At 48.2% G+C, this 27,184-nt stretch overlaps 1 protein-coding gene and 1 long non-coding RNA gene across 5 annotated transcripts in view; both read right to left on the bottom strand.

Annotated features, from left to right (window-relative positions):
* The window catches only part of LOC101822529 (myelin basic protein), a 109,364-nt gene that overhangs the window by 9,512 nt on the left and 72,668 nt on the right, over positions 1-27,184 (bottom strand). For 2 of the 4 annotated variants that reach the window (XM_013123837.3, XM_040757792.1), the window contains 3 exons: positions 22,882-23,318; positions 15,971-16,039; positions 1,783-1,887 (listed from right to left, as the gene is read on the bottom strand). In XM_013123837.3, coding sequence (XP_012979291.2) covers positions 1,783-1,887; positions 15,971-16,039; positions 22,882-23,318 — 611 coding nt within the window. Of the gene's footprint in view, positions 1-1,782; positions 1,888-15,970; positions 16,040-22,881; positions 23,319-27,184 lie in introns of those variants that run through there. The other 2 variants (XM_013123841.3, XM_040757793.1) reach the window with 2 other exon arrangements.
* LOC121144312 lies at positions 5,081-9,322 on the bottom strand. Its single transcript, XR_005881639.1, has 2 exons — positions 8,638-9,322; positions 5,081-7,753 (listed from the first exon to the last, which is right to left on the bottom strand). It is a non-coding gene; the product is annotated as an uncharacterized LOC121144312 (long non-coding RNA).

Here is a 27,184-nt window from a genome sequence, read left to right as displayed (position 1 = left end):
ATGCCTCTGTATCATGCCCTTCCTGGGGCAGGAAGTGGTGCAGCTGCTGGTACCTTCAACATGGTGCCTCATATTAATGTGTCTGTTCTATGGGTCCGTGTGTGGGCTTGTCTATGTGAGTGCAGGTGCCCATGGAGGCCAGAGATGGCATTGGGGCTGGAGTTAGTTACAGGTAGTCACAGGCCACCCAGCATATATGATAGGAGTTGAACTTAGATCCTTCGCAAGAGCAGTGTGCTGGCTAGTTTCATGTCAACTTGACACAAGATAGAGTCATTTGGGAAGAGGGAATCGTAACTGAGAAAATTCCTTCCTGTGATTTGCCTGTAAGCAAATGTGAAGTGTATTTTCTTAATTAATGATTGATATGCAAAGGCTCAGGTAATTGTGATCGGTGCCCTCCCTGGGGAGGCGGTCCTGGGGTTCATAAGAAAGCAGACTGAGCAAGTCAGTAGGCAGCGTCCTCTCATGGCTTCCGCTTCAGCTCCTGCCTCCAGGTTCCTGCTCTGACTGCCTTCCATGATGGACTGTGATACAGAAGTGTGAGTGAAATAAACCCTTTCCTCCCCAAGTTGCCTATGGCTATGGTGCTTTATCACAGCAATAGAAAATATAACGAAGACAGGTAGTATGTTCTATTAATTACTGAGCTGTCCATCCAACTCCTTATCATTAGTTTTTCATAAACTTTATTGTGGTGATTTGAATGAGAATGACCCCCATAGGTTCATATATGTGAGTGCTTGGTCCCTAGTTGGTGGAACTGTTTGGGAAGGATTAGGAATATGGCCTTGTTGGAGGAGGTGTGTCACTGGGTAGGGTCATTACCACTTACTGCTCTATCTATCTATCTATCTATCTATCTATCTATCTATCTATCCATCCATCCATCTATCTTCTACCTATTATCTCTCTCCATCTATCCTATGAGCTATCATCATCTATCTATTGCTATCTCCCCCTCCACACCTCTTTGCCTCATGGTTATTCTCAAGATGTGATCTCTCAGCTACTGTCTCAGTGCCACGCCTGCCGGCCTGATGTCATGTTCCCTGTCATGGTGATCATCGATTCACCCTCTATCCTGTAAGCCCAAAATAAACTCTTTTTTTCTATAAGTTACCTTGGTCATAGTGTCTTGTCAAACAATAGACATTTGTTTTGTGGAAGAGTTTATGTTTACACAGAAATTGTAATGAAATCATTCATTTCCCCCCTACACCCATAGGGCATCCCAGCCTATCTGCTTAGTTTCTGCTATTGAACATCAGTATTAATATAATTTGTTATAACTGACAAATACTAGAGTATTATTGTTACCAGTTGGATACATCAGGGTTCACCTTATATGGTGTGCATCCTATGTTTATAGACGAATGCCTTGTGTCCTATATTACAATGCCACATAGAACAGTTTTGCTGGCTTAAAACACCCTGCATTTCTCTGTTCACCCTTCAATCCCCCCGGGCAATGCCTGTTCCCATCATTATCCTTTCTCAGGATTACAAAGCCTATATTTTTACTTAAGCATCCACTAGCTGTCTGGTTTCAGGAAAATCGAATTCTTATTAGACTATACAGTTTGTTACATGGCAGATGCAGCTAAGAGTGCCCTTTGGGACTTGAAATCCTTGTGACCAAGTTCCTACTGAGGGTGGTGTCCCTCAGGACAGCTGCACCCTGAGAAGGATCCCAGGAAGTCGTGGGTGAGCTAAGGACTCTCTTGGAGCCAGCATCCTTCCTTTGATGATTTCTTGGCATCCTTGTGCGTGGTCACTTACAATGTTCTTGAAGAAGTGAACTACTGGGTTTTCATCTTGGGTCCGGCCGTGCTGCGACTTCTGGGGCAGGGAGCCATAGTGGGTAGTTCTTGATGTGTGTGAGTCCTGAAAGACAGAAGCATGCAGCTTAGGATGAAGACAGCTGGGCCAGGTCTGTCTTCCTGAGGAAGGTGGGTCTCTACTCTGTGCATCCTGGTGATTGGGAAGTTGCTGGTGTGTCACCAGACACCTGAGTTAGGCAAGGGGCTTAGTTGAGCATGCTTGGTGGCGCAACCGTTACTCACTATTTCTGAAGCCGTCACTGGCAGAGGTAGTCTGTTTGTTAGCTTTGGAGTGGTGGCATCACGAGCTAGCCTCTGCCTCGAGTCACCAGGGTCCTGAGTCTGCCAATGTGTGACTATCACTTTCCCATCTTGAGTAAGATGGAAGTAAGAGTGATACCTGGTGTGAGTGTCCATCTGTTCTCAGTGTCCACAGAACCGGAAGGTTCTAGGTCAGTGGATACAGCCGATAAGACACTCTAGCAAGCACGGAGGAAGTGATTTATCCCAAGAGAGCACAAGCTCGGAGAGCTGAGCTGGCTCCGCTTTCACCTGATGCTGTCATCCTGGATGCCACTCCACACCTGTGCTCAACTCAGTGAACACGCACCATGACACAGGCAGAGTCTACATCCAACCAGGCACCCTTGGAAAGAAGCCTGCAAAGAGACTTCACAACACCACAGTTCTCAGAAAACAACAGGAGTTCAGGAGGAAACTGCACATGTTTCCTCGTCTCTCCCTCTGCTGCTCCCAGCACATAGGCAGTCACCAGTGTGCCTGGAGGAGCCTCATCCGGCTGCAAGAATGAAGACAGGAGTGATGTGTGTAGCCTGTCTGCAGAGGTCACAGCTACAGCATCTGAGATGGCAGTCCGGTCCCTAGAAGTATCCTACCTGTCTGTATGTGGGTTGGGAGAGCCCTCTTGAGGAGTTTGCCACTGGAAAGCCAAGTGCTGCTTCTCTGGAGCCTATGAGGGTGTAAGTGATGGATGCAACTACAGTTGCATCAGAAGCCATTTGCCAAACACTCGGCTTTTCTCTGGGTCTGCTAAGTCGTCTTTGAGATGAACTAAACAGCTAACAGTGTTGTTCACCCTGAGGGCATGGACAAATGTCTGCTCCACACCCTTCATTACAGATAACATCAGACAGAGCACTTGTTAGTAGTTATGTGATCCTAGCTGGTCACCTTGATCCTGTTCACCCACTCCTGACATAGACAGACCTTTGACACAGTGTAGGGGTGAGCCCCACAAAGCTGTCCACACAGTTCTTGCCCTCCCTCCCTCTCCTCTCCCTCTATTGCACAGAGACCAAAGCTCACTGCTTCCCAATGACCACATGTTGAATCTGCTCACTCACTCTTCAAGGCCCAACTCTGTGCTCCCAGCCCGCCTCCAGCTGGAGCTGTTGCAGTGGCCTCTCTGTCTTCCCCTCCCTTCCCATTCTGCCCACCCTGACAGTCAGCTCACGCCCTGCAACACTCTGAGGTCCATTCTTCTTCATGTCGCTTGTGTCCAGTGGCCTGCTGTGGACAGAGAATGCCGTTTGCTCCAACTTAGCATCTGTGAGGAGCCTGAGCTTCCCTGACTACCACACATGTCTTCTGCCATGCCCTCTGGCCCTTGGCGATGTCAGAGCAGTAGATCACTAGTTTGGAGAGTAGAGTACCAGGTGACATTACTTCTAGGCATGCCTTGTCAGACTGCAACAGTTAAGCCCCGCCCCTAACCCAGCCTTTATCCAGGTTTTTTCTTTATGCTGGTTTTCAAGCCATAGAAAAGATTCTGTCTTAAACCGGAAAACAATACTTAAACATGTGTTCAGTTTCTGAAGGGGCCGCTGCTCACTCATCTCACAGACCTCATGCTGGGGAAGCATGGCTGCACTGTGAGATTTGGAAAAAACGTGGTGGAAATAAGATACTTCTGCTCCAGATGTTAAAGAAAGGCTACAGCTTTGTTACTTGTAACTATAGTGAATACATTGTTCACTAGTGTGGTAGCTTGAATGTAATTGGTCCCCATAAGCTCATAGGGAGTGGCACCATTAGGAGGCATGGCTCTGCTGGAGCACTCATGGCCTTGCTGGAGGAAGTGTGTCACTGTGGAGGTGGGCTTTGAGGTCTCATACATGCTCAAGTCACGCCCAGTGTCTCAGTTCACTTCCTTTCTCCTGGGGATCAGAATGTAACTTCTCCACTCTCGGCTCCCTCTCCAGCACCATGTCTGCCTGCCTGCTGCCATGTCTTGCCATGATGACAATGGACTGAACCTCTGAAACTGTAAGCCACCCCCAATTCAGTGTTTTCTTTATAGGAGCTGTTGTGGTCATGGTATATCTTCACAGCAATAGAAACCCTAAGACAGCTAGCATTTGGAGCGGGGCCATGCTAATCTCAACACTCCAATTTTAGTGCTGCCAAAGCAAATACATAGGCATCAAACTTTTGAGAGAAAAGTAGTTTAAATATTTTAAGGAGCTCAAGAGTTTTGTAGGTGGTGTTAGAACTCTCGGAGCTATGGAATCTGGGGTCAGCACTGTCCATGATAAGTCAGGGAGTGGACTATGCAAGAAGCATCTGCTATGGGTGACTACTGTGTGGCCTGCACAGATCTCTTTTAATATAGGACCTAAGCATGAAGCAGTCTACATGCTAAGAGTCATGCACAGTGCACATGGCTGGAATATACACTGAGGAGGGACATTGATTAGGACACTGACTTGGACTTTTGGGTCTACACTGTTACACAGATAATTATATCTGCTTTGCTATATTATATCTGCAGATTTTTTGAATCAAAAGGTATTTAGGCACTCATTTCTATATAATAACAACAAACAGCTAAACACAAACACAAAATTTAAATGCCACTAGCCCCAGGGGCAGAAAAGAACCTGGCAAAGCACTAATAGCATCTGTCCTGAGTTGTATCATAGCTGTAGAACACTTGCGTAGCCTGCGTGAGGCCCTGGCATCCGCCTCCGGTACCCCAGAACAAACACAATAGTGCCATATAGGGAATGTTTAGTCTAGAAACTAGAAAAGAGACTAAAGAAGAGTTAAGTGAAGAGACTTCTATATTCATGGATTGGAAGATCCAAACAGTAGAGATGTCAAAGCTATCTACTCATTTAATGCAATTGCCAATAGGATTTTGATTAGGTACTGACAAACTAATCTTGACCTAAATGGGAATGCAAAATACTCAAAATAGCTAAACTACTGTAACAATATAGAAGTTACCCAAATCACATGGTTTTATTTTCACATTTTATTACACAGCTATAGTAATCAAGCAGGGTTTCCTAGACATGACACCAAAGGCTGGTTCATCAAGAAAATAGTTAAATCAGACCCCATCAGAGCTCAACAATGTTTACATAAAACACTCTTAGGGGCATGAACAGACAAATGACAGACTGGGAGAAAAAATTACTCACAAATAATATATGAGAAAAAAAGAATTAAACACAAACTAAGTTTTTTTTTCAGAAACACAAAACTCAGAAGTAAGAAAATAACGTGGTTAAAAACTGGACCAAACACTTCAACAAACATTTTACCAAAAATGTGTGGAAAACAAATTTGCACAAGAGTAACAGCTGCTCAATACCAACAGCCACCGAGAACATGCAAACAGGAGCCATGAGATGCTACTACCCCACCCATTCAGATAGCTAAGAATAAATGCCAATACCAAGTGTTGGCTAGCACAGGGAGCAATGGGAGCTCCATGTACTACCCTGGGAATACAAGACAGCACAGTCACTGGGAAAAACAACTCAGAAGTTGCTTACAGCACCCACTGCGTGCTGACTGGATGGCCCCCCAATCCCATTCTATGCTTTGAAGGATGAGAGAGAAGCGCTGTATTTTTGAAGACGATTTTTAAATGATTGTATTGGTCACTAACCATTTGAAGGAAAATAATTTAGATCTTAAGTGAAGAACTTATATTCACTCAAAGCCTGAACATGAAGGTTTGTAGACCTTTTTAATCCCTGCAAATGATAAGCAACTCAAATCTTCATCAAAAGAATCAACACCATCTCTAAGTCATGATGAATGGCAGAAGCCATTCAGAAAGATTTTACATGTATCATCTTTTTTAAAACACTTTTTAGATTTATTTATTTAGTATATAGTATCTGTCTGTATGCCCACAGGCCAGAAGAAGATGCCAGATCTTATTACAGATGGTTGTGAGTCACTATGTTGTTGCTGGGAATTGAACTCAGGTCCTCTGGAAGAACAGCCAATGCGCTTAACCTCTGAGCCATCTCTCCAGCCCCATGTATCATCTTTTTATATGACATTCTTGAGAAGCTTACCTAAGGTGAGGGAGACTAGAACAGGCATGGCTGGAGTTAGGAGATGAGAGAAAGGGGAGTTTTGAGAGCACAAGGAAGGAAGGGTCTTAGGTTGATCTATATTTATTGTAGTAGCTACACAAGCTTATACGTCTGTTAAAACATATAGAACTTTATACAAGGCAAGCCCATTTTGCTGTGTTAGTTTAGAAAACACAATAAGGCCATTAACATGGGTTATGACTTCACAGCATGCAGGGGACAATCACACTGTTCTGTGAGTTTTCCCACCAGAACCTTCGTGGGAAGGCAGCCTGGGCCTTGGCTTCCAGCATGGAGTGCCCCTAAGACATCATTCTTGCTTAGCTGGGATGGCCTCCCTTCCACACACGCCACTGCCTCCTGACCCAGGTAGCACCTTTCAGCGGCAACATGGTGCCATGATGAATTGCCCTTCCTAGTCTCCCAGAGCACCTTGTGCCTTCATCTAGTTTTTACTATTTCATAGGACAAAAAGACACTCCCGTGTGGGCCCAGAGTGCTAACGGTTGGCCTCTCATGGTGGCACTCCACAGCTGGAGAGAGGATGAAGGAAGGCAATAGCAAAATCCTCCTCCTACCACAGTGTGCAGGAAGAGTAGTTACGGAACCCGACAGGAGGACACTCACCAGGACCTGACGCAGAACCCTAGAAGCCCTTGGCAGGCTGCTGGGTGAACCAAGCCTTGGCTTCCTCAAGTGCAGCATGGGTCTGACGTGCAGTTGGGAATAGACACAAAGGGTGGCAATTCTTCGATGACAGTCAAACTCTAGACCTAGCTTTGTGGTGACTATAGCAAAAGCTAAGAGGCCACCCCAGTTGCCAAAGTAACAACATCCTGGGCTAGGGCAAGAGGCTACATGGCCAGCCTAAGTCTGTATCTGAGTTCTTAAAATACACAGGGCACAGGGTCACATTCTAATCTTTTCTGAGGATACAGTCCAGTAGCAACTGTGCATCCGTCACCATCTAGTCCCAACCCTTTGTTTTTATCAGAATCTGTCCTAGTTAAGCCCTGACCCCTCACCCCTTTCTCTCTCTGGCCTCCAGGACCACTACTGTACTTTTGGACTCCACAAAAATGTGAATATTTTCTCCAGACCTATAGCTTGTCTGTTCACACTCCTAACAGTGTTTCGTGCAGTGCTGAGCTCTGATGGGGTCCGATTAAACGATTTTCTTCATAAACCAGCTTTTAATGTCAGGTTGAGGAAACCCTTGTCTCCCCCAGTCAAGAAGATTGTCTCCAATATTTTTGTCTAAAATTTTAGAACTTTACAGTGTCGGTGTCAGTAGAGATTTATGACCAGTTTCCATGACTTCTGCATAGGGTGAGGGTTGAGTTGAGGAACATTGTTTTGTTGATGGTGTTTGGCTGGTGGGTGTCCAATCATTCCAAGACCACTTGTTGAAAGCATCATCATTTTTCTGTTGAGTTGCCCCTGTCTCTTTGTCAAAATGAGATTCATCATAGGTAAAACCGCTGTTCCATGTAGGAATATTTCAGATTTTCTGAGCGCCTGTCCAAGGGCACAGTCATGGCCAGAGTTACCTACAGTCTGGTGAACTGGCACCTTTGGGAGAAAGAACGTTGATCTCTTAGTTCATTGTGAGCTATTGTAGGTTACTAACAGGTATTGTAACAAGGTCAGCTCACCACCAGCAAGAAGGACCAAAGCCAGTGCTGGCTGCCAGTGACTCCTGCAATCTGAGTAGGTTGGGAGTCTTGACACCTGGCCCACCTGAACCCCATGGTTGTGGTTTTTTTTTTTTTTGTCTTTTTGCCTTTTTTCTTGGTATTACATTAGGAACCTCATTTTGTGTCTGTTGAGCTTTGCATTATATTAACAAGCAAAGATGACAACAAACATTTTGAGGTGACATAAAGCAAAATGATGACGAATCATTCTGGAACTGTGGAAGAGATTCCCCAGCCAACCAGGTCACTGGTCTTTGAACTAGCCTGTTGGTACTGTTTTTACAAAGTTACAATTTTCCTCTGCTGGAAACAGTGCCGGTCACCAGCAGGGAGCGCTCACAGACGCTCTCTGCAGAAGTCGGGAAAGGGTTTTTCAAGTTTTACCAGTTTCTTGTAGGTGAAATCTAGGGATGTCTAAACTTGGGTGTTCTGTTCTGGCCCTCTGCTTGTTCCCCTGAAGAGAGGCGGCTCCCTGAAAATGTCATGAAACACCTCCTCACCCTGAGGTTCATTACAGGTCATGAGTGACTCCCCTTTAGTAAAGCCGTTTCACAAGGCCTCTGGTTTTATTGTCACGGAAAAATAAAGACTCCAATTTCTGGCCTGAGAAATGCATCTCCTCACACCCCGCCCCCTTGCCTGGAAGCGAGGTCAGCATCACCTAGGTTCTGGGGTTCTGCTTTCTTCCTTCTATGCCCACGCAGATTTATGTAAACACTGAAGAACACTTACACACGACATGATATGTCCCTCACTGACCTGAATCCAAACCATCACCCAGCTCTGCCCTGCTCTGTTTCATTTGTAGGGTGAAACTGTGATTCTGGTCCAAGGATCTTCTGACTGGAGTCCCTCAGTGGTCCAGGCCAGGCCCAGTGCTGGAGACTAAGGCAGTAAACTCGGTAGGGCGGGTCTGGAGAGCATGGGAGGATCATGTTACAGGCAGTAGGTACCGGAGGCTGATGGCTTATCATACTGCAAAAGGGTAAGGTGAGGGAGAACAGAGTTTAAAATCACCAGGTTTAGATATTTTTCAAAGTCTGCAGATTTCTATTAAGTTCTGTGGGTCAGAAAGAAATTGTTTCCATCTGAGGAAAAGAACTGAGTTTTGTGGATGGATGGAGTCCACTGGGCCCGGGGAAATCAGTTCCTAATTAAGTTGGATTTGCAAATGAGATCTCAGTTAAGGTTAATGATGGGAGCATTTCCCATGTCATTATCATAAAGATGGTTTCATTTCCATGTAATTAAAATGTAGGACCCTGTTAGTTTCTGTCAAAGGAAAAACTAAGCTCAACACCAGCAGTTAGGAACATTCTATTCTGCCCATGGGAGACAAAAATCAAACCAAGTTATCTTCTGATACATGTTCCTTTCTTTTATTTAAATTCAATTTTAAGCTATGCTCTCTCTCTCTCTCTCTCTCTCTCTCTCTCTCTCTCTCTCTCTCTCTCTCTCTCTCTCTCTCTCTCTCTCACACACACACACACACACACACACACACACTGGGCAATCGCTCTGTTACCTAACCTCACAGAATGCTGCAAACAGCTTCGCCAAATGGTGGCATCAGGACACCACAGTCCACAGATTTCTCATTGGTGCATCCCGAGTGGGGGAGTGGGGAAATTAATTTGCATTGAACTGTCTTTAATTGAACTCAGCGGCCAGGCCTCATAGGCTCCCCTGTGCAGGTGAAAGCAAAGCAAATGTGTTTCCTCCCATGTGCTCCCCATGCCTGACACCCACAGAGCTTTTCTCTGGCAGGACTGGCCTCTGCTGCCTCTCCTACCTTAAAGCTGTTGCGTTGGTTCACAGTCTCCCTCTCGTGCCTTGGAAATCTTGAGAACGGCTCTCCTCTTTAACGCTGTCTCCAGAGGAAGAAGGCCATGACTGGCTTCCTTCTTTCATGGTCTGATTGTCACTCTTGATTTCTACTTGGGAGTCAGTGGCAGGGGTCAACAGCTAATCTATCCCTGAACCATTTAAATGTTCGGGTTGCAGGGTGGTGGTAGCTGTTCACGCCTTTAATCCCAGCACTCGAGAGGCAGAGGCAGGTGGATCTCAGTGAGTTCGAGACTAGCCTGGTCTACAGAGAGAGTTCCAGAACAGCCTCCAAAGCCACAGAGAAACCCTGTCTTGAAAAACCAAAACCAAAACCAAAACAAAACAAAAAACCCAAAAAACGTTCTGGTCAAGGATGAAATGAGGGCCATAGGCAACCAAACATTTCTGGCAACGTCTCAGGATGGTGATCTGTGCAGAGAAGCGCTGTCTACAGTGGGCAGTGGGAGGCAGTCTCTCTCCATTTCTGACCTCCACTACCCCGACTGCCCAGATGCTATGGTTGTTTAAGACACTGCAGCATGTGTGTCCCTGTCACTGCTGGCTGGCACCAGTTCTAGCCTGGTTTACATTCACAGGAGAAGCTAGGACACCATTTGTGATCAAACTGCTTCTAACGCATCTCAGGAGAGAGTGCTGTCTCTTTTTCCCCTAACAAAATCCATGCATTTTGAATTCTGGGGGCTGGGGGTGATGTGTGGTCTTTCCTATTTGGGGTCTTTTCTGGGTGTCAGAACTTGTGTTTCACGTCACCAACGCTGTGACTGTGATGAAAAAGAGCCCCCTTTCTTCTCGGAAAGCCAGGCAGCATTCACGTGGCTTTTCTCACTTTGTGGACAGGTATGAATAGACTTCCTGTGTAGGTCAAGACTTCAGGATGTCCCCTGACTTCTTTGTACCGCATTTCCCTCCAAGTTACTGCAAGGCGGACAAGCTATTTGCTGTGGGACATCTGGGGACGCCAGTGTCCATCCTTGAGTCCCTGGTGAAGGGGCTTTTGCCACACATTCCAGTGTCTGGTTCTTAAGTGGGAGAGTTTGACCTTCAGCCAGTGGTGAAGTGAAAGCTATCTTGATACTGCTGCAAAGTTGGGGGGCACCGGGCCCCTCATGTTGCTCCAGGACATGGAGGACAAAGATACCTTGGTTTTCCTGGCAACTTCACACCTTCTTTGGCAGCTTAAGGATTCACTCCAGAACCCTCCGGGCTTCTCACCTCCTGGGATGTGCACGTGAGAGTCAGCCTTGACAGAAGAACAGGCAGAAAGGCCCGGAAATTCCAAGCACTTCCGGGGGTTAACCTGGTGCTCTCCAGGTCGGGGTTTTCTGGGCTTCAGAAGGTCCAGCTCCGCTGCTGCTTGCTTCCAGACCTCTCTCTGCCAGTGGCTCCCTGAAGAGGAGTGACAGAGGTGGGCAGGGGCCCTGTGGGGACTGCAGGCTGTTAGACTCAGGCAGAAGTCACAGTCCTGACCTCTCTGCCTCTCCTCCTTGAGCAGGTCAGCAGCTTGGTGGCATCATGTCCCAGCATCCTTTAGTTCCTGAGGCTTTGTCCCTGCTTCCTTGTAAACATGGTGGGAAGCAGAATGGGTATTGGTCTTAATACTCCCATTTCTCCACTGCTTTCCATTGTCTTTAAGATCCCAATGTGTCCAAAGTGTACTATTTAATATAAATATCAAATAGAAGTCACACTAGAAGTATAAAGCAAACACTGATGATATGGGGCCTTTTTCTTTGGGGACAAGGTCATACTATGTAACCCTAGCTGACCTTGTGGTCGCCCTTCACTTCCCTAGTGCTGGGATTGTAGGATGTGCCTGGTTTTGCAGCGTTGGAACTTTGGATCCATTTGCACAATGTGTGGGCAGCACACAGAGTCAGGGTCTGGGGAGCTTTCTTTGGAAGGATAAATGAAACAATGACAGGTTTTCCAGCAAGTCAAGGCCTTGAGCTCAAAGCAGGCACTGGGTGCTGCACAAACATCCCTGTGCTAGAAGGTTGGGCTTTCAAATAGGTAGTTGACCTCCTGTCCTGGCCAGCACTTGCTCCAAAGACAAACAGTAAGGACCCACATCCATGTGCAGACACTAAAAAGCATCCGGATCTACCCAGAGCCATGCGTGGCACAATCGGGAGGAAGTCAGATTTATCAAACAGCAAGGCGGGCTCTGGTGGGCGGAGAGCCCCTGTGTGGATCTGCAAGCTATGCTTCCTGGGGTGGAGCTAGACCTAAGGAGCCTGGAACCTGCTCTGGCCCTGCCTCCTTGTCACCTGATATGAACCTCTCCTGAAGACAAGTGACCAGTGGGCCGGGAGTCTTCTAACAATATCTGTAGTATGTTCCACTTAACTCACACTCAATTTATCAACTGAGCAAATGGACTCAAGAACAGAAACAAACTGCCCGAAGGGTGGAGCCTCTGGAGCCTTTGGGTCCCACATGCCCTCTCACGGTGACCTTGGCTCTTTCTAGAACAGGCTGGGAATGGAGTCCACAGAGGTGAGATTGCCCACGTCATACCAGGAAGACATCTTTCTCTCTTGATTAGCACCAAGTCCTCCCTTCACGGATAACAGGTCTCTCCACAACCACTTCACAAATGAGCAGGCCTAGCTCTGAGAAGGCCACAGCCAAGGGACATTCCTCTGCAGACTGGTAGACTGAGACCTAACCGTCAGGTCTCTGATTCTTACTTTATGACAAAAGATGCCAGAATCCCCTAGCTGGTGGGTAAGGTGCAGTGTGGGCCTTTTGGGAATGGCTGGATGGTACCGTGAGTCTGGCAAGGAGGCTGAAAAGACTTCCAGATGAAACACAGACAAAACACCTGGTGATGAGGACTGTGGAGATGGCCCTTCCTCTCCACTGCTCCCCCAGGGCTCTTGTCAAGCCACACACAGAGGCAGTGAGAAGCCATCCTCGTGGATGGAGTCTCCTTAGCTCCTGCCTAGTTTTGTTAATTGTGTTTCCCTTCAGCAAAGTATGCTGATGCCTGGTGCCAGCACAGGCCAAGCCCGAGCCCAGCAATCCACAATGCAGGAAGGGAGAAGGTTGCCCAGACGGGACATGCAAGACTGGTCTGTGAATTTCTGGGGATCTGCTCATCACCATGAGTGCCACACACTTCACCCCCTCTGGAATTTTTGCTTTTTGTTATCAAATGCTTTTCTATTTGTCTCTTTCTTTTCCTTCCCAATTGCCCCCCCCCCACCAGGTACCAAAGAATGAGCATGGCCAGCCCCAAGAAAATGGCTGGGTCTCTTGGAACTGAGAAATGCCTAGTGGGGAGTCTGGTGCTTGGGGAGGAGGTCATTAGCAGTGCTGGGACCAACGCTGTGTGACCTTCTTCACAGAAGGGTGGTTTTGTTAGCAGACAGAGACGGAGGCGGGAGATAGGACACATAATACATTGGGATGCACATGAACCTGTCTCTCCACAGACAACACACACAGAGGTGCCTTGTTAGCTTAGTAAGCAGGATGTCCCATGGCTACAAAGCAGGGAAGAAGCATAATTTGCAACCACTCAGAGAGCAGGCTACCAGCTCAGCAGCGTTCACCAGTGTCCTCTGAGCTTTTGGCTTTTGGGGAGAGAGTTTGCAGCCTAGAAAGCCTTAAGTTGCTGTCCAGCCTACGTCTTCCACCTAGTGCCTTTATCTCCTTGGCAAGCTCATTTCAAGTCACTGGATCCTGAAGGACATGAGTCTTTCTGAAACCAATAGTGGGGCCAGCCCTGGCTGGGCTTTCCCTGTGACTGATGCTGTATGATCCATGCCCTGTGACTCATACCACTTTCTTAACATAATAAAGACAACCACAGAGCTGGAGGAAGACATCAACCACGTCGAGAGAGGAGACTCGGGACAGTCATTAGGAAAGTCCTGTGGGCTTGTGAATGTGAGAGGGAAACTCCCAGGCTGTCGGGACAGACACTTGCCTCTGTGCTTACCTGCAATGGGGACAGCCCCAGAACCATGACCACACCTTCCCTGATGGATCTGGGAGGCCTGGGTAACTTCAACATATAGGGCCTGGAAGAGTTCTCTGTTACCTGGTAGAACACATCAGTCTCTTGCCTTTAGATTTGGCTTACATCTGATTTACCTCACAGTAGACATGGAGATATACACAGCACCTAATAAGCCCTGTCTGTTTTACTTTGGTCCTAATGTGTGTTCAAGCCAGTCAGTTCAAACCCTGTTTGAATGAAAATGGGAACTCACAGATAATAGATGGAATGAACCTCATACTGGGAACCTGTAGCATGTTTTAGCATCCTAAACACATGTCCACAAGAAACTGGACTCTGTGACCATGCAAGGATGTCATTTATAGCTGGCCTGAGGTTTGGTCAGCCTTTAAAATATATGCACAGGAAGTTTAAAACCTATACAATTGGGATGAAGAGAATCGGAGAGGTTGGATTCTCACTGTTAAGTAATTTTTAAAGGAGAAAAAGCAAACATCCTCTTGATCCTTGCTGTGGTCCCCTGTGGGAAACCCTGGGACTCTGGTCAGAGTCTCCACTCCACTCAGGGTCTGCCATCTGGAGCAGAGTGTCTCAAGTCTAGGGGAGGACAGGGCAGGCTGTCAGCATCATTCAAGATGAGTCAAGCGCCCTATGGTTTGCTCAGTCACCTAGCCCTGGGTGTCATGCGCTTCATGTTGCCCTTAGGCGAAGCGCCTGGCATTGCCACAGGATTCACACGTCTCATTGGCTGCATGCTAAGCCCTGAAGCAGTGGGTTGGGCAGGTGCTGTGGGCCTCACACCTTTGCCAGTTCAGGAAAGCCAGTGGACACAGGCCCCAGCAGGTTTCAGAAAGAGGAATTATGGAGAGGCAGTGGGCCCTCACAGACTACTCAGGGAAAGTGGTGCATTTTTAAGAGCTGAAACAGGCCTGAAGCCAGGCACAGCTAGAACTGAGCGGGAGTCTGATACACCAGACCCCGTGCATGGGCCTTCTTGCAGTCAGTCCTCAACAGGTGTCACAGTGACCCCAGGGATCAAGAGTTGTCACAGTGGCCCGGGGATCCCAGCGCTGCCATGTCTGGAATCACATCCAAGGCCCTGGGGTAGTCTAACCTTGCTTTTCCCTGTTGCCTTCTCAGCCTTGGCCCCTGACTGGCCATCTTAGATGCCATTGAGAATGTTCCTCATTCTTCACATCTCTGTGGCAAGGCATGGGACAGTGCCCGGATCAAGCACTTGATGCTTGTCTCCCAGCCCCTGGGTGCCTACCTCAAGCAGATTCATAATCAAGCTTCTATAGTCTCATTGTGAAGCATCTGCCCTAGGGAGTCCAAAGTCCATGCATTGTGGACACCCTTCCTGCTGCCTTCCTCAAACATGATGAGCCCCCTCTCTGGCTTATTTTTAATATGCGGCAGAATTGTATGGTCACCATATCCCTCCCTCCTGCTAAATGCTTGGTGAAGCATAGGGAGAGAATGTTCTAGTTGTTAGGTCTCTGAGCGGCTCTTCTCAACCTTTCACCTTCTCTCTTTGTAAAAGACAGGTGACAAGGTTCAGATGGCGTGTGCTTCTATGTGAAATGGTCACTGCTGCACACACAATTTGTGACAGCTCACACGAGTAGTCACAACTGACTAAAGGAACCCTTCCCCAGTGTCATCCACAGTATGTTAGTGTGGTAGTTCCCACTCTGGGCAGCGAGGGCAGATCTGAGCCACACAGTCTGTGATTTCCTGAGAGGGACAGATGCCGGGGGGACTAGACTAAAGGACAATTGCCCTTTAACTCAGCTGGTATTCGGAGAATGCTTGATATCTGATTGGAGCTTGCTTTCAGAATAGTTAGGGAATGTAGGCAGACAACGACCTGGTCCAGGCTGCTCCTGCTAGGACAGTCCTCTCAGTGGCTTTTCAACCCTACAGAAGGCCACAACACAGGCCCACAGCTTGTTCCCATGGCCTTCTCCATTATGATGACCTGACAGCCGTACCACGTCCTGCTTGGTCCTTCAAGATTTTCACACCACAGACTCAAAGACAGACTCTGCCTCCTGCGTGGTTTTTTTGTTTGTTTTATTTTGAAATTTCTTCCTTTCTGTGTCCCCTGAGGGCCTCACAGATGCCCTTAAGACCTGTTGGACTGCTGGGACACAATGAGCCCCTGAAGAGTTGCCTGTCCTAACCTATGTGTCTCTCTCAAGACTTGCTCATAGATCCGAGAGCATTTTTGCACACAGGTGCCCCTTGGCTGGAGGAACAGTGACCGCAGCTTACCTTATACAGGTTGCACAGCCCAGGACGGCTGTGGGCCAGAGGGCTCCGGCTCTGCTTTAGCCAGGGTACCTGCCGAGGAGGACAGAGTGGGCTGGGTGAGACCAGTGTGGGCACTGCCCGCAGAGCCCCACAGTCCTCCGCCAATGTCTAGGATCGGTGGAGCCGGCAAGGAAATGCTTCCTTGTCTGGTGCTGTGAAAGTTTTTGGAAACCTGCTATGGAATTGTAATAGAGTGACCTCATTTTGTGTTCAATTTTATTTTCAGGCCTTTATTCTCTAGTGGCAAATGTGGTACCCTTTGTGCCGGATTTCCAAGTAGGAATCAGTCATGGATGATACTCTCTCACCTTTCAAGGTTTCTACAGAGTTCTAGATGACTTCAGGACCTGCTGTGCTCAGGGTCACTCTTTCGGTCACATGGAGTGACATTTCTGCCCACATTCTTTGTTGGTGAAGCTCAGGAACTCAGCACCCATACATACGCATCCTTCCCCTGGCACGAGCCGCGCCTCCCTCAACTCTACTGCTGCAGCTTGTGATGTGGAGTTTACTCCTTTTTTAGAGTATCCTAATTTAGAGCTATCAGTTATGAGAGAGTATGTTGACATCAAGGAAGTTCAAGCAGGCTTCAAAGAACAGAATCAGAGTAGTCGAGTAAATGACCTGCTCGAGGCATCTCTGCCTTCTTGACTGTTCACTGTAAAATAACCAGGGGGGAGGGGGTAAAAGAGGGATGACGGGAAGTGGGAGAAATGGAAGGAGAGAGAAAGGGAAGATGAAGGAAGGAGGGGAGAATGGGGGAGGGCTTCTTAGAGAGGTCAGACAAGAGAGAACATCAATCTAGTAGGTTCAGGCTCTTGCCCTGATGCAGATGGTCTTGTTAGTGGTGGACAGGAGTGTCGTGCAAGATGGTGGCTGTAGTGTGACTCTCTAGTCCCTCTAGAAGTGCCACTGAAAGTCAAAAACACCAGATTTTGAAGAGGAGAGTCTGAGGTGACCTGTGCTCAGTGGTATAGCTCATAAGCAAGAGTCCTCACCCATACAAGACTGGCTACTTCTAGCAAGAAACCCTAGTGACTTAAAGTCCCTACATCCGGAGCTGAAGAGTCAGAAACTCCAGTACCCATGTAGGAGTAATCATCCTGGGGGAAGCCTTGGCAGTCCCCAGAGTGACCCCTCTATTGAGCAAGGGCGGGTGACTGAGCAAACCCAGGCTACACATGTGGACAAAAGGTGAAGGAGGAGCCTGTTAGTGTCTCCTTTGTAGAACATGGCAACTTTTTCCATGAAAGTCACCATGAGCATCCCCGATGGTCTGACATCCACACACAGGATGGCTCTGAGAAAGTATGACCTGGTGATGCTTATGGAAGTGTAATCTGCACCCTGACATCACTACTCCCAAACAGGGTTAGACAAAGGATAGCAAGCCTTTTCCTGGCTGTGCACAGTTTGTGTTTCATGTCAAGCAGGTACAGTCTGACAAGAAGCAAAATGTGTTCAGTTGATTAACTGGGAAGCAAAGTGCTTCCAAGCCTAAGGTGTACCTGAAGGTTGAGGTTGGAAGGATGGTGTGTGTGTTTGTGGTATGTGTGTGTGTGTGGTATGTGTTGTTAAGTGTGTGTGCGTGGTGTGGGGTGTGTGTGTGCATGCGTGTGTGTGTGTGTGTGTGTGTGTGTGTGTGTGTGTGTGTAAAGAACACCCCTTAGGAACAAGCACAGGCATTAAGCCCACATAGGGGTTCCCCCACGGCACTTCATTCTCCCTGAGCTGCTGCTCTCTGCTTTTTCTATTCACAAACTAACAAACAAAAACAGAATGATTTCAGCCCATTTGAGACTATGGCAATACACAACAGAGAAACAACAACAACAACACAAAACAACTTCAAGATAAAATACTAAGCCATGGTTTGACGGGAATGCCCGACGGTTCTTAGAGACGAAGTCAGTATCTTGGCATTCAGGTGACTTTAACCATGAGCTCAGAGAGGGATTGTTTCTCTACAATGATCCAGTCCTTCAGATGTCAAACTGCGCCCTCTACCAGCTAGTCAGAACTGCTTGTCACTATCTGGCTAATCTTTTTTTTTTTTTTTAACCCAAAGAAATACCAATGATTGGGAAATAAATCCCTTAAAGTGGACACAGGTTTAGGAGGAGGTAAGGGTCAAGATCAAGGTCCCTGGGGAGGATATGTCACACAGATCACATTCTAATTTATTCAGGGCTTTGCTTTTCCTCTCTCATTTGTCAGCCATCAGGTTTATCCTCAAGAGGAGCCTGCCTCCTCTGGTTCTGCTTCAGGAGCCTCGTCCAGGAGGGCAACCCTGATGTGTTCACTCAGCGTGATGGCTAACACTGACTGCCAACCTCAGGCACTGGCCCCACCAAGGACACGCCTCTGGGTTTACAAGGGATTATCTCGATGAGAAGACACACCCTAGCATACTCCTCACTGGGCTGGGATTCTGGACTGAATCGAAAGGCAAACTCAGAGCAGCAGCTCTCCCTGTTTACTGTCTGCAGATGCAATGTCAAGCTCCCGTGCCCTGGTGTGCCAAACCGTGGGCTGAAATAGGCCCTTCCTTCCGCAAGGTACAGAAAAGTTGGATACTCAGTAACTGTTGGCTTTCCTGGTCAGTCCCTGTGTGTCCTCACATCTCTTAACATCCAGAGGACACTCTGTTAGGTTCTGTAAGTGGGAACAGTAGCTACAGGAAGGTAGAGAGTTTTGCCATGATGAGAGACTGTGTCTGTTGTAGAGACAAGATTACTGGGGACTTTGCCATTGTCAGAGGTGGCAAGAGCTTCAGTGCTCAGACTTACCTGTGGGTGTTTCTCAAGGCCATGGAAATACCAGTCACAAGGTGCCATTAATAAAAAATAAATAAAACTTAAAAAGTCCACATGCAATTAGTACACCATCTTTGGTCTGTTAAAATGTTTAATGAGCGCATACAAAGGCAGAGATATACATTACTCGGAAATTTACAACAAAATCAAATTGTAAAACAACCACCTAAGGGTGTTGCCATTAAATACAAACACAATTTACAAACATCCCACTTTTACAGAGGGTGAAATGGCCATCAAATTCCAGTATGATTTCCACCCACTTAAGTAGCAGTGAACAGCTGTGGCCACCAAGCCAACAGAAAGGCAGAGTTAGACACCAGGGACCAATAACCGACCAAGGTGAGGCTACTCCATAAAGCAACTCGTACAAGAAATCTCCAAAGTATGAACTTGGGTGCAGATGCTGGAGTGTCCATTACAGGCTGACTTTTTCCAGATAGTCTCTAAGAGACTATTGCTAGGTGGATGGGAGGCAGTGTGTGGTATGCCAGTCCCTAGTGGCGTATGGGGAAGTTCTCCTTGCTTCTGCCTGGACCCCTGAGTGCTCTATTAGCCAATGGCAATGGCAAACACTCCCTCTCTGACAGTGGCTGTCCTGGAACCCTGGGAGTGTCACATGGGCACTTCCATTTGTCCTTCATGTGACCTCTCATGCTACCTTTCCACAGGATGGCAAGTACGTCTGCAGCCTTCGGATGCCGATGTTAGGAGTTACGGGAGGATGGAGATATGCTTAATAGACATTCAAATGCCATCGAAAGCATCAGGAAACAGACGTTCTAGCTAATTTACAAGGGTGATCATGGCCAGCAGTACTTGGCGGTGGGAATGATCTTAAGCCCATCATGTCAAAATTAGAGGCAGAGCAGCCATCTGAAGCCTAAATGATGAAATGCCTGCACTAGCAGATTAGAACTGGATATTTCATATTAAATAGATAACAAAAAATATAGGCAAAGCCATGAGTATGGTGGCTTAGTTTAGACCGTCCCTCCCCCTGTTGGAAGAATGGAGAATGAGCCGCTCCCTTCTTGAGGCACCTGTGTGTGTGTGTGTGTGTGTGTGTGTGTGTGTGTGTGTTTGGGTGTGACGTTGCACGGTCAGCCTAGGTCCCCTGTGAGGTGCTTGCTATGAATGGGAAGGAATCGCTATGATTTGTGTTGAGACGATAGCAGGTGGGTCACCTGGGGACCACCTCAGGCCTGGGGGCTGGCTGGGGACCACCTCAGGACTGGGGGCTGGCTGGTGGGCTTAGCAGTAGGTAAGAGGTAAAGAGGTCAGAGCAGGTGCCTCGGTTATTTTCCTCAAAGCCACATACCTCTTTACACGCTCACAAGGCTCGCACACCCTGTGGGCTGGGAAACCTGTTCCTGAGAGGCCACAGCACAGCCTTCCTTTCTTCCCAGGACAAAAGAGAATGCTGTCTGTAAATGGACTTTTGACCATGGAGCTAGAAGAATATGCCTTCTCAGGGCATTCTTCATGCACCCTCTTTGAATGTCAGCCCAGCAAACACACAAAGGCTGGGTGTTGTCCCTGCACTCTGTGAACCGGGGGTGGTGGCTCTGCATGGCACGGAGGCACCACGTGCCTGGGGAGGGAGGATGCAGGAGGCCACAGGGCCAGTAGGCCTTTGGCAGGCAGGGTCAGGGGGGGTGTTGGGAGACTCCCTGGCTCCATACAGGCAGGCCACATCGCTGCATCTCCAAGTGGCGGGTGGTGGCACCTGTAGTCCTCCTGATCACCCTGCAGATGCGTTAGATACCTATCTTAGAATGACGTGAGGATGCTGGCTTTTGTCACCAGTGACAGCCAGCCAGCCTTTGGGCTCTCTTCTTTACAACTTTTGTAGCATAGGAAAACAAGCCCCCCAATCTAGAAACATCAAAATACAAATAGAAACAAACACTCCACTAGCTGCCCCTGGCTTGTAGGGTGACTGTGATTTACAGCCAGGTGTAGAGTGAGCTAAGTTTCTACCTCCAACGTTATAAACAATCAAGAATCACAATCAAATAGGCTTTGAACACCATGACCAGACCTCTGCTACGTGTGCCTGGGCAGGAGCTTTCGGCAGAGTCAGGCGCCTCTGCCTATGCTTGGGACAGGCTGCAAGAGGGTACAGGGGAAGCCAACACAAACCAACTCTATATGGAAATGTCATAACGCTATTGTTTGTTCGTGAGTTAAAAAAAACAACTAATAAATAATGAGAAAACAAGGATCACATATACAAACACCAAGGGACTTTTTTTTAAAGTCTTTTTAAAATCTTTCATATTCAAAATGCACAGCAATGGTGCAATGAATTAACACATCAAGTTTAGAAAATCCAATTATTTAAAATTATAAATATATATCCATATATATTAATCCTGTGAAAATACTTCCTCACTCCCCAGGATCCCTGATGATCTAAGAGACAGCATCTGCAAATATTAGGATTGCCTCTGAGCTTTGAATTTATTCTTTGAAAAGATTGAAGAGCATGTGATTTTAAAACAGTGTACAGAGAGATGCTTCCGTATACTCTGGGAGAGCTATGGTGCTATCCATGAATGTGCTATGGTGTTTCAACTTGAACCATGACCACAAAGCTGGTTCTAGAATCCGTGCCCTCCAGCTACTTCCCTTTCCTGCACAGCGTAAATGCAAGCTCTCTGTCCTTCAGCAGCTCAGACCAGGTTAAGGGTTCTAGGCTGGTGAAGCTGTACTCATGTGGGGGCTTGCTTACACAGATGGGCCTCAGGGGGCATCCGGGAGCCTCCAGACCTGAAATGCCCTGAGAAGAGTGACTGAAAAGCCACTGTAATGTAGTTAGCATTAGAAAAAGCGCAGAGACCGATGGATCAAGCTGAGAGAAAGCGAGGAAGAGCAATGCCTAGCACAGACACTGAACGAGCCAGGTGCACCTGGATTCAGTTAGCGGGAAGACACACCCAGTGTTAATGACAAGCAAGTTGTGGTGGTATCCTAAGGAGGACCAACCTGTCGTTGAGACACCAAGGAGCTCTGGTGGCCACAGAGCAGGGGACCTGCTATTGAGCTCACTTTCAGCAGTGTGGCTGGAGACTACAGCATTCCAGAAAATCTGCACTGCCATTGGCCCTAGAGCATGAAGAGGCCTCTGTCCCACACTTGCATCAAAGCTGCTTGAATTCTGCAAGGCTTTGAGAGCAGTCACAGCTCACAGGCCACAGGGGGCGCTGCAACACCAGGGCTTGGTTTGAATGTTCCCATTTGCACCTCTCCCCAAGGTTGCCCAGCCATCCAACAGATCACAGGAAATGCCATACACTTGCAGGGTGACAGCAGCCTGTCACTAAAGGCTAGACAAACTTGAACCACGGCCTAATGCCTAACCCACCCCAGATGTTGCTTTTGGAAACTACCTGCACTGTTTTATCTTCTGATACATTTTATTTTTTTCATCCACAGAACATTTGTTTTCAAAACATCATGAAACACAATTTATATTTAAATTAATGGAATCACAAAATGATAAAGTTCTGACTCATGTACATTCATTAATCCCTCCACCCTCCCCCAACAAACTTCTTAAGACAAAGGGGAAAGTTGCCTGCAGATGGAGGGGTTTGCCCTGCAGACCTCCTTCATCTCAAGTGGACCATTGTTTCACAGCGGCAAGAAATTAGCAACCTGAACCCAGCAGAGAATGAGCACAAATCAGGGTTGAAACCAGAAGCACTGTGCAGAGGCAGCATCAGCCGAAGCCCCAGGCAGAGGGAATATACACCTAAGGACTAAGGACAGTATGCTCAATGTCATGCCCTGGGCACCCCGAAATCCAGGATGCAGAAGGCCCTTGCATTCCTGAGCGACATCCCAATCACTGTCCCTCGTGAGGAGGACAAAGGGAGCAAAACGAGTAGAAATAGGCTAAGTGGTGACCAAGCCCACTCCCCGGGCCATCACCATTGTCCGACCAGGGCCAGTATCTCAGACATAGGGACATGTGCCCAGTTCACTAGCCCACCTCTCCTTCCTTTCTGCAGTTAGCCCCCCACAGCGCCTCTACTCCTCGGAGCTCACCTTGCCAGAGCCCCGCTTGGGCGCACCCTTGTCACCGCTAAAGAAGCGCCCGATGGAGTCAAGGATGCCCGTGTCTCTGTGCTTTGGGAGGAAGCCATGCCTGGCATGGTCCATGGTACTTGCTGTGGCCAGGTACTTGGATCCGTGTCGCTGTGAGGGTCTCTTCTGCGATGCCATCACATCCAGGCCTTCGGAAGCTGCTGTGGAGTCTTCTTGGATGGTCTGGAGCTCGTCGGACTCTGAGGGCCTGTCTTTGAAGGTGTTGTCCTCCCTTCCCGGGGCATCTCGGGAAAAGAGGCGGACCAAGTGGGGGCGGCTCCCTGGGTCAGCTGGGTGGGCGCCCTGCCAGTTATTCTTTGGGTCTGCTGTGTGCTTGGAGTCTGTCACCGCCGTGTCCTCAGCCGAGGTCCCATTGTTCTGGATCGCATCTGCCTCCCCTGCGACAACAATGAGATATGAATGTGGGCCCTGTGAACGGACCAGCGGGGGACAAAGCTGCTTTCTTCCTGGGGGCTTGAGCTAGCTGTCGCCTATAAAACCCAAGATAAGTGCAGGACCCAGGGAGCCTCACAGTACCTTGGATTGCCTCGACTGGAGGGAGCTAACCTGGATTGAGCTTGCTCGGTATATAGGAGGCTCAAGAGGCCATCTTCATGACCTCATCAAAGAAACCCCTTTGGGCGGACGAGGGGGGGGATGGCCTGAGCACCCAAAACATCTCCTGTGTTTCTCATTGCACAAGAGAGCTCCCTAGTATAGGTATCTTGTGTCTACTGTCTAAGAGGCCACTGATGTATGAGCCCCAAATATTGTTGGACAAAAGGAAGTCTTAGTGTTCTCAGTAGAAAATAGAGCTCCACACATCTTTCTGTAGCTCACACCCTAGGGAAGCAGGACATTGGAGCATTCCTCCCTCCCAGATTCCACAGGAGGCCTCTGGCTCTGGAAACTGCTTACTCAGGGCAACATGTCCATTCTTTCTTCCAGGTTACAGTGTTAGGCTTAAATGACTGCCACTTCCTCCCCCAAGTCCTGTAGAAATTTGGTTTAGTCACACATTCCTATCATAACACCCATCCATCTACTCACTACCCATCCTCTATCAACCCTCCCTCCAGTCTATCCATCATCCATCCACCTTATCCAGAATTCAGAATCTGGAGACCCTCCTGAGAGTGATGGTACCTAGGCCACACTGAGGGGATAGGCAGTGCCAAGGACTCTCCAGGTTTATACTCCAAAGAGGCAGAAGGAAGAGGCTAAGGTGGCTGTAGGTGGGGACAGTTTTGTAGTAGGTGTTTTCTGGTGACTGAGTCAAAGGTATCATCAGGCTTCCCTGACTCATCAGAACCACACCCGGGGCCTGGACAATTCCATTGGCAGCCCTGGTACATCACATAGACAATGGACCCCAGACTATCAATAAGTAGGTGTGATCCCAGGGGGTCACATCCCATCCTACAGCAAGCTCATGACATCCATGTGCCATGTCATTTGTTTAATGGTTTGTCCTTGGGGTACTGGGGAGGTTGTCCCTGAGATTCCCTGTCTGGTGAGGATAGAGATTCCAGGTTTCACAGCCAGCTTTGGAGCACCCACTACCATTCTCAAGGAGGGGTTGCTGCTCATAAGCACCCCTGATTCACCATCTCCTAGTCCACCTCACAGGGCCCAGCTGGCCAGCAGAACTTCCAGAGATAGATGGCTTCAGGCCTGCTGTCGGACCAACAGCCTTGATGCACAACCTCTGTAATTTGGGTAATAAAGAGCACACTAGTGAGAAAAAGGTCAACAAGGCTTCACACTCAACAGTCCCGTGAGGGTCTTTGCTGGCGTTGAGATGATGATGGCTAATAATCAATTTCAGCTTGACAGACTCACCAGAGACAACTAGAGTCACCTAGGGGACAACTAGACTCACCAGGGAGACAATTAGAATCACCTAGGAGATGGGCTTCTAGGCATGTGTGCATGCGTTTCTAAATTAGGTTAATTGCAGCAGGAAGACACGCTCTAGATGTGGGTGACATCATTCCACCAGCCAGGGGTCTGGAAGGAGTACACAGCAGAAAGTGCGTCAAGCAGCTGGATGTGCCTCTCTCCTTCTTGGTTGCCCATACAAGGCGACCAGTTGACTCACACTCTTCCTGTCTACTATGAGGGACTGTGTCTTCAAAGTGTGGGCCAGAATAAACCTCCTCTTCCCTCAGGTGCCTTGGACAGGTATTTTGTCCTGGCAACAAGAAAACTAACCACTGCAGAAGGCAATCTGGGACATACTGGAGTTTTAAATGAATTGTGGAAGAGTTGCACTTCCTAAGAATATACTCTGCATTCACACTCTTTAAAATCTGGGTGCTGGTACCCAAGGCAAGCCGGTAGCAGGCTCTCCTGGGTGGGTTATCCCACTGTCTCTGAGCAGCTGCTCTCTGCGGCCAGCACAGCTGATGGGTGATTCACACCAGTCACGTATAGACCTGGAGAGTTAAATTCATGTGGGCGCACACATACACATACATACACATACACACACACACACATACACATACACATACACAGACACATACACAGCTGTGCTTCGTGTAAAGCGCTCACACAGAAGGAACTGCCCTGTACTACTAGGGCTGCTCACAGGGCTAGGATGATACAATGCTGGTCTCCTGGTTCCAGTGTCCCAGGTGATAGGGAAAAATGTAGCATATACAAAAGGTCTTCTGGTTGGAAACATCAGAAGACTTCTGACTACAGCGTGGCTTTCTTATTTCTTAGTGTGTTACTGTCCCAAGGTTTCCAGGGTGAATTGAAATGTCCTAACATTGTGCATCTACCTGAGCTCATGAAGGCTCCTATGATCAAATACGGGTTGTGGCCACACGGATGACAGGTCAGTGGGTTCTGGGACAGCTGATAGGAGGTTGGAGGCAGGTGGTGCCCTTGGTTGCATATAGTAACAAGAGTTTGCATATACCCATACCCCAAAGGCTTCCAAACTCATAAAATCACGTGGGTCTAGAAACTGACCCACAAACAACATGGATCACCATTGTAAAGCTGCTAACCGGAGCCTTATTTCAAAGCTGGGCCACAATCCCATCTTGCAGTCTAAATATTTGCTGATGACAAAGGGCCCAGCAACTCTGGGCACCAGGGTGGCTGCAGTCTCACTCAGGCCTCTATTGGATGATGCATGCCGTCATGATGGGGGCCGTGGAAATGGGTCACTCAGTTTAGGGTGACTGGGGGAAGGGGGTGGAGATGCCTGCTGGCACCGTTCTTTCATGACCACTGGCTGGGCATGAATCGAAGGGAACATGGTTATTGCTAACAGTACTTAAACTGGGTCGCTGCACAGTGTCTGACAGGTACACACAGTACTCTGGGGGGGGTGCTTTGGAGGGGTGGCGTTTGCAGTTCAGCAGTTGACTTCCAGGTGGAGGGGGCGGCCGGCACACCTAGGAGCCTGGCTCTGGAGCTTGCGCTGTAAATTCTGTAGCTGACAGGGACGAATGCAAATGAGCTGGGAGAAGACAACAGATAGACTGTGAGGAATTAAAGGCATTAATAAAACACAAGAGCATCTGAATACTAATATTTTACAACAGTTGGGCTTTGTGTCCTTGAACACAGTTATTTGTGAGATGCAGAAAGGCCTCTGTGTCCCTAGAGTGGCTCCTCCCTTCCTGACAGAGTGTGGTGGGGAGTCTAAACCTGTGGGACATAGCTCTGCGGGCCGGCCAAGTCCAGTTCGGAGCACTCAGGAACATGGCCTAGGTCAGCTAAAGCCAGAGAGGCTTTTTATCCATTTTCCACTTACAGAACAGATGGGTGTCACACTTAGTGACACGCCCGGATCTGAGTTTACCAAAATGGACATGGAGAGAATTTCTAAAAACTCTCCAGTCTTAGGGCTTAGATGGGAAGACAGCCTGGACTTCAGAAGGGTGGAGGGAGCCCATGTCTGAGCAGTGTAGGGGGTGCCAGAAACTCACAGGGCCCTGACATTTGGGGTGACATTTACTATTTAAAGATCCCTGAAGTCATGACTCTAGGAGGCTCATCTTCTACTGACCGGGCCAGCCAAAGGTCACGGTGGCCCATGTTCTGTGTATCCTTGGATTTCTGTCCAATTATCTCCTCCCTGAGAGCTTTCTTGTGCCCATTGATTCTTCCCTCAGAATCTTTTGTGTGTGACAACAGTCACCTGTCCCCTCCTCTTCCCTCTCCCCCTTCCTTTTCCCTCCCTGTTCTTTTACTCTCTCCTCCTCTTCCTCCTCCTCCCCTGGCCTCCCCCTCTTCTCCATCC

Source organism: Mesocricetus auratus, unplaced genomic scaffold, assembly GCF_017639785.1.
Source record: "Mesocricetus auratus isolate SY011 unplaced genomic scaffold, BCM_Maur_2.0 Super-Scaffold_100015, whole genome shotgun sequence".
In the NCBI taxonomy this organism is placed as follows: domain Eukaryota; kingdom Metazoa; phylum Chordata; class Mammalia; order Rodentia; family Cricetidae; genus Mesocricetus; species Mesocricetus auratus.
Note: the sequence above shows the minus strand (reverse complement) of the source record. Positions and strands in the feature narration are given on the sequence as shown.